Raw genomic sequence first — 12,043 nt, forward strand, 5'->3', positions numbered from 1 at the left:
TACAGAAAAACAACCCAGATTAGCAGAGGATATGAAATATAATCTATAGCCTGGACATAGAAGGCCTATAATATATGATGAATAACAAAACTAGACTAGGCTACGCCTACAAATGATAAAAAACTACTACTGGTTAATGAAAATAAAAATGGGCCTACTAATAATGAATAAAGTAGGCTATACAATGTCATATATGGTGTGCAATATTTGCAAATGATTGGGGTGGCATGTGTGCGTGACCCATACAGACTGTAACCACACCCACCGCTGTGTAAAGGACTTCACACTCCCCACACTGCCCCCTGCTCATATCCAGGCCAGCGCCTGTCCGGGTCGCCATGTCCCGACTCAGCATGTCTCCGAGACACACACCCACGCTGCTCCTGCGTCTCTTCCCGCCGCTGCTCCTGCTCCTCGCAGCGGGACAGCAGTGCCTCGCGGCTCGTCCGCTCCTCGTGTTCCTGATCGATGGGTTCCGTCATGACTACATGGATGATCTTCACGCTCTACCTGGATTTCGCGAGCTCGTGGGCAATGGGGTGAAAGTGGATTATATGACACCGGACTTCCCAAGTTTATCATACCCTAATTACTACTCATTAATGACAGGTATGCTAATCTATCTATCTATCTATCTATCTATCTATCTATCTATGCTGTAGTGAGGGGCTGTCACTTTTTCTGTCCCCGTTGATGACAGCTGACAGGTTGCAGCTAGCAGCTGAGTCCTCAGATTTTTTTGTAGATAGACAGCAGACTTTTGAACTGTTAAAATTTCCTATAGGCTAGAAAGTGACAGCTGTACTGTGGGAGGGTACTAAACACTGAGGCTTATCAGTTAGATCTAATGACATGCTGCTTCATTTCCTGTGCATCCCTCACAGCAATGGTGGTCTCCAACACTAACAATGAAAACTACCTCAATAACTAGTATCACAAGTAGACCTTGATTTCATGGCAGTCCAAAGGATCGCACCTTTAATCCATGGATATGGAGCCCTTTGTATGTCATTGGCTGTGGTTTCTCTGTTATCACTCATTAGTGGCATTTCTGGTGTTTACATGTGCTGCCATGTGAGGATTTAATGTGTTCTTAAGGATGTTATTATATATGTTATTATATATATATTTTTGTTCTGTTCCTTGTTTGTCTGGTCACCAAAGCTGCTGTGTTATAGCATGCTGTTTACCCAGGCAGAGCTTGCAAGGGACAATATCTGGTATCTAGTAGAGATTGTTTTATTGTAATATGGGCTGTATAAGTATTAATGAGTTACTACAGGGAAGATAGATTGCTGTCAGCTTGTGGTTTTTGTGTATATGACCAGTATAGTTATAGATAACCTCTTGCACTCCACCCCCATTTTGTGGCGAAAACGCCTAAAATGACATACCCAAATTAAAATGACTGTAGCCTCTGAACCGCTCTGACTGCATACATGCATGAGGTCTTGCCAGAAAGAAAACTCCCTGAAGTTTCTTGTGAAAGTGTCAGACACGCTCCAGGTGATACAGAGACAGAGTAATGGGCCTCTGAAGTCAGTAAAAAGTTGAAGATTTTGCCTAAAATAAAATAAAAAATGATTTTCGGGATGAATAACTGTGGCTTCATCTGAGCAGGTAAATGACACTGTGGGGCTGTAGGCACACTGTCAATGAACATCTGTTACTAATTTGAAGAAGATTGCTCAAAGTATGACCATTCTACAGTGTTTTGTCCATGCAAAGATCCGGGCGGAGCTCCAAATGACAAGAGCGCTCACTCGGCTTCAAAACAGTACTATCAGTGATCAAACAGCACTCAGCCAGCTTCAAACATTGTACCTTATTGAAATCATGTGTGGTTATGATAGCTGATGTTGTTTATGACACAGAAACACCATAAAATATCACCAAATAAAGCCATACGAAACGTCAAAGTTATGATCCCACTTTCTAGGCGTTATATCTCAGCCCAAAACAGTGGTAGGAGTGAGACTCTTGCCTTTTATAAAAGATCTAAGTCCCCACTCGCCTGTCCGCATAAGATCGCGAGTAATCCTTTATTTTTTCCTGTCGAAAAACGGCATGACATGACTTGTCACCACTCATCGCGATTTTGGACTTTGTGTGTTTAGGCTGCTCTGTTGCGAAATCCATAGAAGATAAAAGAAAGTTCGGAAAATTCCGGAAGCCGAGAGCCTCCTGAATCCGATGATACCAAACATCACATGGTTTGACGATGTAGTGCGCCTGTGAGATACCATTTAACAGAGAAGGACGCCGGCGTCCGAGTGGAGTTAGATAACAGGAGTGTCTAAGTCAAGTTTTTGAACATGCGCAGATATTGCATGTTGTCTGGATTTACAACTGACTTGTACTTTGTCTCTGAGTACTTTACAATACAGTATATCTGTATGCTAGAGAACAGATAAGAGATGCCCCAAATTGTTGTGAGTGACTACATGTGACGCTGATAGTGAGTTTGACTGAAAGTTCTACATAATGATAGAGCTGCATGATTATGGCCAAAATGATAATCACGATTATTTGATCAATATTTAGATCAGGTTTATTTATTGCGATTGACTTTTGCATTGACTTTAGAAAAGAAATATTTTTTATTTTTATATATCTATTAGCAGTACGAAATCAAATAGAAGAAAAGCCTTTTAAGGTATGTAGTTCTCCAGGGAGTTCCCCATCGGGCAGCTCCTCTCAGGGGCTCCCCAGAACTGATGATATCAGTTTCAGATTGTGTGGTGGATGTCTGCTGAAGCGTTGTGCTACACATTAAATAGGTACAAAAAGCAAGCTGAGACAACATCAGTTTATGTAATCTACCTCTCTTAAATTGCTGGCTGGGCTGTGACAGGGCCTTGTAATGCACATAAGTCCCATATGTGGAAACCAGGTGCAATGTTTTATCTATCCACCAGGAAAACCAGTGATTATGAAGCTGAAACAATATATTGCAATCAGACTATTATAGCGTAACCATTTTACTTCAAGTCTGCCCATTTCTTCTGGACATTGTCATTGAGCCAGTGCGCCTGAAATTAGCTGGTAAGTGACAAGGTGCCAGACCATAAGAGAGACTAAGAGACCAAAGGAAAGCTATGAAAATCTTGGACACAGTGCCAAAAAAACCCAAATAGAGAAAATCTGGGTTTAGCTCTCACTTTAACTTAAGCTGGCGATACTGTTTAAAAACAGTAGCTGACAATTCTTGCTAGTATGCCTTTAAGATAATATAGTCTGACTTGAATGAAGAGCTAGGAAAAGTGATACACAATATATATGAAATACTTTGAATACATATGAATCTGTCTTTGTGGTAGGCCTATCTGTCCCGCTGCTTCTCCACCGTGATTACCTCTTGTTTCCGCTTACGTATGTGTACAGAAATGAGTCAGCTGGAAGTCTTCCTGTAGGAATCTCTGTGATATCCGATGTGCCTGTGAAACTCCTCCTCTCTGTAATTTTTCGGTCCGGACCAGCAAAATTTTGGGAGCACCCACTGTAATGTAAGAAGTATGGGGTGCCGTCTGTAAAGTGTCTCACGCTGAAAATAACATCAACATTTTGCCACATTTAGCTTCAAACAATGTTTAAAAAAGTATTGTGAATTTTTTTAACGTCACTTTTTACCACATTTACAGCAATATTTGTTAACTTAGAAATATATTAAATAGTTAAATCTAAATATTAAATGTGGCACCTAAATGTTAAATGTTAAATCTAAATATTAAATCTAAATCTAAATCTAAATGTTAAATCTAAATCTAAATCTGAAATGTAAATATTAAATCTAAATCTAAATGTTAAATCTAAATGCTAAATATAAATCCAAATGTTAAATGTTAAATCTAAATGTTCTGGGTGAAACTAAATATTTAGCTAATATGCAAATTCACACTGCCGGTCACTGGAAGTACCAATATAAAAGCTCGAGATGGTCAGACTGTGTTTATAGAATCAAATAACGAATTAAAACCAACTTATCGGGGGAAATGAACACTTGAACATACATTAGCGTGATAATAACTACCTTTCTACCGTTTTTTTTTCCCCGTTAAAGGGTTTTTTTTGGGGAGTTTTTCCTTATCTGCTGTGAGGGTCTTAAGGACAGAGGGATGTCGTATGCTGTAAAGCCCTGTGAGGCAAATTGTGATTTGTGATATTGGGCTTTATAAATAAAATTGATTGATTGATTGATAAAATAACAAGAAACATGTTTGGAGAAATTTTATTTCACGTGTACTTTGAGTTGTTAGTGTCCCTTCGGAGGGACTAACAACCTAAGCTAAGCTAACAACCGTTAGCTATTAGCACCGTTAGCGGTCTGTAATGACTCATTAACTCTTAAACGGTCCGTGAAAAAATTTTTTTTTCCAGCGGATGTCTTAGTTACAACATGATTGAGCTAGCAAAGCAGTTTTGTGTTGCGATGTGTGGTATTTATTCAGTTTTGGGAAATCATGATGTCTAGAAAGCATCAGTGGTTGCAGCAGCAGCAAAGCTATCAGGACGTCATCTGTTAAAAGCCTCCCGTTGTCGGATACGACATGAAACTACTCCAGTTAGCTCAATCATGTTGTAACTAAGACATCCGCTGGAAAAATTTTTTTTTTTTTCACGGACCGTTTAGAGTTAATGAGTCATTACAGACACCGCTAACGGGGCTAACAGCTAACGGTTAGCCCCGCTAATCTACGATAACCATGTTATTAATTTCAGAACGTGATATGTTTGTTCAATCATAGTGTTTATAGACTTTATAAACACCAGATTAGTCTAAACGGTGATATAGTGACGTGAAAAATGTGAGATTTGCATATATATATGTAGCTAAACTCCGCTGGTTTTCTACCCGGAAGTATTTGTAAACAACAAGGTGATTCCCTCCGAAGGGACACTAACAACTCAAAGTACACGTCAAATAAAATTTCTCCAAACACGTTTCTTGTTATTTTAGGTAGTTATTATCACGCTAATGTATGTTCAAGTGTTCATTTCCCCTGATAAGTTGGTTTTAATTCATTATTTGATTCTATAAACACAGTCTGACCATCTCGAGCTTTTATTTTGGTACTTCCGGTGACCGACAGTGTGAATTTGCATATTAGCTAAATATTTAGTTTCACCCAGAACATTAGATTTAACATTTAACATTTAGATTTATATTTAGCATTTAGATTTAACATTTAGATTTAGATTTAATATTTACATTTCACATTTAGATTTAATATTTATATTTAGCATTTAGATTTAACATTTATATTTATATTTAACATTTAGATTTAGTATTTAAATTTAGATTTAATATTTAGATTTAGCATTTAGACTTAACATTTAGATTTAGATTTAGATTTAATATTTAGATTTAACTATTTAATATATTTCTAAGTTAACAAATATTGCTGTAAATGTGGTAAAAGGTGACGTTAAAAAATTCACAACACTTTTTTAAACATTGTTTGAAGCTAAATGTGGCAAAATGTTGATGTTATTTTCAGCGTGAGCCACTTTACAGACGGCACCCCATAAAGAAGCACCGACAGTGTAATCGATTTTTTTTTATTGCAACAAAAAGTTGACATTAAACTATATACATTACATTGTTTTTGTGTGTGTGTGTGTGTGTGTGTGTGTGTGTGTGTGTGTGTGCGCGGGGGGGGGGTGTCTGCGTTAAATGTGGGCTTGGAGGGTGGGTGGGTGGGTTTTTGTATTTCATTTTGTATTTTATTTTGTACCCCCTGATCCTATCCTGCTTGTGTTCTGTAATGTACAGCACTTTGTGATACATTTTTTGTATGAAAAGTGCTCTATAAATAAAGTGATTGATTGATAGATTGATTGATTGATTGATTGATCACACACACACACACAGGTGAGCACACTAGAGCGCGGTTTGGGCTGCATTTTTCTGACAGAACCTGACCCGAGTGAGACAATTATAACCGAGCCCGGCCCGAACCCGCAGCACGGCACTATGCACACAGTCGGTGGAGTGGAGCCTGTGTTTCGTTCAGGTGTTGTCACGTAAATAACAAATTCCAGCACTTGAATAGGTCATGGCACAATAGCACAGCACTGCTGCTGCTGCACGGCGCCATTTTTTTGTTTGAACTGTCGCGTCGACGCAAATAATTCGCATCGACATATTTACGTAATTGATGAGGTCATTTCTGGCCTACACAAAAGTAAAAGTTAAAGTAACATTTTAATAGATCTAACTATCAATAACTATTTCACAGATTAATAAGGGTTTTTTTGTCAGTTCAAAAACCCACAATGTCATGTCTGTATTGCAATAAAATATGGGTTATTTAAAAAGTGAAGTCTGCTGAAGTCAGAACCCCAAGTGGACTCTCTGGAAGTCTGCAGAAAGTCCACTTGAGGCCCCTTGTGGACTGGCTGAATTGTGAATTTGGAGCCCTCAGCACTTCCGGGGACGCGCACCCAAAATCTGCGGGTCTGCAAGTGTGGTGAAGTCCGGAAATTGGGGCTGAATCCAAATTAATCCAATCAGTCAGATATAGTCAGGACTTCACATCTGTACATATGTTATTTGAAGAATTCTCATATCCCACTGACCACAAGTCTCTGTGATGCTTATACTTCAATAATTAAAACAGTCCAATGTTAATATAAAGTAGACAAAATATAGTTTATGATACAGTTAAAATGGCCAAAAATGTGAATAATTGCATTGCAGGACAATTTAAGGTGTGCCCCTAAATTTTCTGCTTGTGCTTCTAAAATTTTTCAGTTAGGGGCTACAGTGCTCCTACTGAAAAAAAGTTAGCCTGGAGCCCTGTAACCTCTCCCCTACTATATAAAAACATCAGTGTTGTTTCATTCCCCCCCTGCAAGTTTGCTACATCCCACAAGCCCTGAGCGCTTTCAGTCCAAAGCCTCCTACAGACTGTGAGATTTAAGCAGTCGTACAAGTTTAGTGCAGCTACACTGTGCAACATGGATCTAATACACTTGGGTATGTCATCAAGTTTAATGTTTGCAGACTGTATAATGACAGCACTAACTGAATCGCAGGTTACGATTCAGGAAAAAGGCCCAGCAGAGGCTGTACTTCCTGCGACAGCTCAGGAAGCTCAACCTGACTCAGGAACTGCTGATCTTGTTCTACACAGCCGTAATCCAGTCTGTTCTGTGCACATCCATCATCGTCTGGTTTGGATCTTCTACCAAACTGGACAAAAACAGACTGAAAAGGACAATCAGGTGTGCAGAGGGGATTATTGGGACTGATCTTCCCTCCATCAAGGACCTGTACAGGTCAAGGGTCAGGAAATGGGCAGGAAACTTCACTGTAGACCCCTCACACCACGGACAAAATCTGTTTAAACTCCTCCCCTCCAGTCGGTGCCACCAACAATTTTTAATACATTACCAATTCATTACCATGGTAATCATTGTCTGGTTTTCAGAGGGCACCCTGAACACAGCACACTGCTCCTGTCTTCATTACCAGTCACTGCAGGAACAGTGAAGCAGTCTGTTTGTCTTAATAGTTGTAGCTACTGTGGCTGTGACTTGCTGTGCTTAAACACATACAACAAATTCTTCCTCACAGGACAGCTTCAGTTGAGTGGTGTTTGTTAGTAATACTATGGAGATGGTATGCAGGGGAGTGGGCGGTGCTAATGACTTGTAAGAGCCTAAAGGCCCGTTTCCACTGAAGAAGTTCCTGCTACTATTTGGGGGGCAGGAACTACTACAGGAACGTCCTCTCGCTCGACCCTCTCAACCGCCATGTCTCCACTGAGAGAGCGTAGTAGGAGGAAGGCAAAGAGCATGGATACCAAGAGGTGAAGCTCAATAGAACGCCCCATAGCAACAGACTCGCCCATGGTTTCGTCCTACTGCCGCCGTATTGGACTGTCAGCAGACCGCAGCAGACCCGCTTGCATACAAAAACACATAGACAAACTGAAGTATATCGCTATTAATTTTGCTTACAATGCTACTCACCTCATGATAGCTCGGTCACAGCTGCTTTTTCACGTTTTTGTAAAGCAAAATATAGACTTCCAAAAAAAAACAAAAAACGATGAAAACGGCCTAGATGGCATCTCTACATATTACATCCACTTATGAGAAGACTAACTTAATTACTCAAGCTACCAAAAAAAAAAAAAAATTCAATATTTTTAACTAGAAACACATTAATGGCGACGTCACATAGTCAGGAATAAAGATTTATTTACAGTTTGTACAGTAAGGGGACAGTAATAATAATAATAATAATAATAATTATGATAATAATAATAATATATAGGCTATTTTAATATGATATATTTCAATACTAAAGCAGTAATCAGTTCTGATATAAATGGTCCAAGGGGCCATATACATGTGTATATATATATATATATATATATATATATATATATATATATTGTAGATTGGCTTATGGGGTGATTTTGAAGGAGTAATTAAGTTAATCTTCTATAAGTGTTATGTTCCCTCCAAAACTGGCATATTAAATGGATATTAAAACACTTTAAAACGTACACCTCAGGAGTTCTTACCTGTCGGGATCCTTCGGGAAACGGCGGAAGGCCAGGTGCAGGGTGTTCCACTAATAGTTGTTGCAGTTAATTGCACTACACTGTTTTCTTTTACTTTTTTTTCTCCTCTCTCCTTGACATCTTGCATGTTGTCTAGGCGCAAGCTCAACAGTCCAAAATGGCGGTAGCGCCCCTAGTGGCTGTTGGCAAAAATTCAACGGAGCTTCACCTCTTAGTATCTATGCTCTTTGAGGAAGGTTCCTGTAAAGTTACCGGGCTCTGTATGTGATGTAATCGTTGCGCGACCATTTTGACCGACGCGACGTAGAGGTGTAGGGACACCGTTAGCCGTTAGCCGTTAGCGGCGTCTGTAATAACGGTCCGTGAAAAAAATATTTTTTCCAGCGGATGTCTTAGTTACAACATGATTTAGCTAACTGGTGTAGTTTCATGTCGTATCCGACAACAGGAGGCCTTTAACAGATACCATCCTGATGTTAGCGTTTCTTAGCTGTCCTTGTCAGCTGATGCTTTCTAGACATCGTGATTTCCCAAAACTGAATAAATACCACACATAGCAACACAAAACTGCTTTGCTAGCTCAATCATGTTGTAACTAAGATATCCGCTGGAAAAATATTTTTTTCCGTGACCGGAGTTATTACAGACACCGCTAACAGCTAACGGTTAGCCCAGCTAATCTACGATTGTTGTTATTTACAAAACGTCACATCCCGCCTTGAGTATATCCAATCAGCACCAAGTAATCCCCAAGCCCCGGCCAGGAGTTTCTCGGGGCCGTTCTGAGTACCTACTCCGAGGCAGGGACTTGTTTAGCCCCTGTAAAAGTTCCGGTACTCTGTCCTTCGGGGGTGGTTCCTGCAGAGGAGACACGCACCAACAGCCCCAGCCCCGTAAAATTACCCCGAAGTTCCTGTGGTGGAAACGGGCCTTAATATAACTGCGCTGCCTTCCGCTGTTGTCAGAGCATTCTTCCTCTAAAATTAGCATGAACTATTTACACTCATTATTTTTTACTTGCAAAGCAAAAAACGCACTTCAAAAAGACCTAGTGAGTCGAATCATAAACTCTAACTCATAAAAAAGTGCCCCTACTAAATTTCAGTTCATAAAGTGTGTACAAGTGATGAATATTGTGTAAGTTAGGAACTTTTATAAACAAAGCTTTTTTGTCATATGTGTTGAAAATTCACCATTGGGCCTTTTCCGTTGTCACTTTTGGCCGCATCAAGTTAAACCATGCTGCGCCGATTTCCATTGCCATTATCAGCCGAGCCGCACCAGAGATCTGTGTGTTCAACTTTTAGTATGTTTGTAGCTATGGGTCCATGTCATTGTTCCGACAGCCCATTCGTTTGACATCCCATTAGTCCGACTGTCTGTGGTGCTGAACGGCTCGCGGCGGGCGTTTGGTGCGCCACGACTGGCTCTGGGTCAGCTGGGAAAGGCTTGAGTCGGAGCAGGCTCACGGCTTATGTGTTTGTCACTTTCTTTTTCATTTTAACCCACACCATGATCTTTTCCTGACCCTAACCAAGTGATTTTTGTGCCTAAACCTAACCAGACCTTAACCACAGGGCATCATGATGATTTCGGAACGGACTTAGGAACAATGGGTTTAATATGGTCGGAACAATGGGATGTCGAACCAATGGGCAGTTCCCGTAGCTACTACCTGAATCTTTGTGGTTTGGAGGTTCAAACCAGTCCAAATCAAGCCATGCCAGCTCATGATTGTCGAAAAGGCAAGGCAGCTTTATTTATAACACATTTCATACAGCAGGACAATTCAAAGTGCTTTACAGAGCAATAAAATATAAAGATGTATATATATATATATATATATATATATGTATATATATATATATATATGTATGTATGTATGTATGTATGTATATATATATATATATATATATATATATATATATATGAAAGGTAAATTAATGATTAGCAATTAAAAAAAACACCATTAAAATAGCAAAAGTGCAGACAAGAGGTGCAAAGATTTTTTATTATTATTATTTTTTAAAATGGTCGTCATATTTCCTAGTTTTTGTCAGGACCCCAGCAGCAGCATTCTGAGTAAGCTGTGGTTGCCAGACAGCTTATTTTTAAAGTCCTTCAAACAGACCGTTGCAGTATTCTAATCTACTGGAAATAAAGGCAAGGGTGAGCCTTTCAAGGTCTTGCTTTGACATTATTATTATTATTGTTATTGATTAGAAATATAAATATAAAATAAATGAATTATAAATTTAAAGCTGAGTCCAGGATAACACCAAGGTTTCTTGCTTGACCCCTAGTCGTAAGAGAGAGGGTCTCAAGGTGAGAGCTGACACTCTGTCTTTCTTTCTGTGGCCCAATGACAATTATTTGGTCTTATGTTGAGTTGGAGAAAATATTGATACATTCAATTTGCTCAGTACAGTGATACATACATTCTACAGGTGCATAATCACCTGGTGAAAGCGATATGTATGTATATTTGCATGTCATCTGCATAATTATGGTACTGCTACTTTATTATTTTGTATGATTTGGCTTATGGAAGCCTATAGAGATTAAACAAGAGGGGTCCCAAAATGGACCCCTGTGGGACCCCACATGTCATGGCCATCTGCTCTGACTTATAGTTATCAATTGAGACAAAGTACTTCCTGTCAGGAAGATATGACTTTAACTATTTAAGAACAATTTCAGAGAGTCCGACCCAGTTTTCTGGTCTGTAAAAGCAGCACTTAAATCCAACAGCACTAAAATAGAAACTTTGCCTGAATTGGTGTTCAGGCAAACGTCATTTATTACCTTTACGAGTGTAGTCTCAATGCTGTGATCGGGCCGAAAAACCTGACTGAAAGTTATCAAAACAATTGTTCGGCTTTAAAAAGTTGTGAAGTTGCTGGTAGACAACTTTTTCAATAACTAAAAAATGGTAAGTTTGAAATAGGCTGATAGTTGCCGTTATAGTGGCATGAAGGCTGCTGTTCTTTAGGAGAGGCTTGATGACTGCAGTTTTTAAAGCATTTGTAAAAGTGTCAGATTGGACGGAGACATTAACTATAAGAGTAAGTCATTTTACAAGGCTGCTCACTTCAGTTTTAAGGAAGCTAGTGAGTAAAACATCAAGGCAGCAAGTGGAAGAACTGAGACTTGGTACAATTTCTTCCTTTGTTTTGACATTGACTGACTTAAATTCTGTCATACCCAACAAGTTACCTTTGTAAGACTAGTGTCAGTGCTTTATTCTTTGGCATTGAAGAGTTAATCTCACATTTGATGCTGCAAACTTGTTACATTTGCTGGTGGAAACTGGTTCTGGAGATATTGGAACCGGGGGGTTAGTTAATCTGTCTACAGTAGCAAATAATGCATGAGTTGTTACTGTTTTTTGTTTATGATCTCAAGAGAAAAAATGACTGCCTTTCACTTCTTAAGATCAGATTGAAAATGTGTAATTTCAGAGTAAATGTGGAGCTTTGATTTACGCCATTTTCATTCTGCTTTCC

The 12,043-nt window shown here is 39.3% G+C and overlaps 1 protein-coding gene across 1 annotated transcript in view; it reads left to right on the forward strand.

The window, feature by feature from the left end:
* Positions 1 to 289: 289 nt before the first annotated feature.
* enpp6 (ectonucleotide pyrophosphatase/phosphodiesterase 6) overlaps positions 290 to 12,043 on the forward strand; it is a 52,649-nt gene continuing 40,895 nt past the window's right edge. The window contains exon 1 of the mRNA XM_049586273.1: positions 290 to 609. Within this exon, the coding sequence (XP_049442230.1) occupies positions 339 to 609 (271 nt within the window). The 5' untranslated portion in view covers positions 290 to 338. The remainder of the gene's footprint in view (positions 610 to 12,043) is intronic.

Source organism: Epinephelus fuscoguttatus, linkage group LG9, assembly GCF_011397635.1.
Source record: "Epinephelus fuscoguttatus linkage group LG9, E.fuscoguttatus.final_Chr_v1".
Lineage (NCBI taxonomy): Eukaryota > Metazoa > Chordata > Actinopteri > Perciformes > Serranidae > Epinephelus > Epinephelus fuscoguttatus.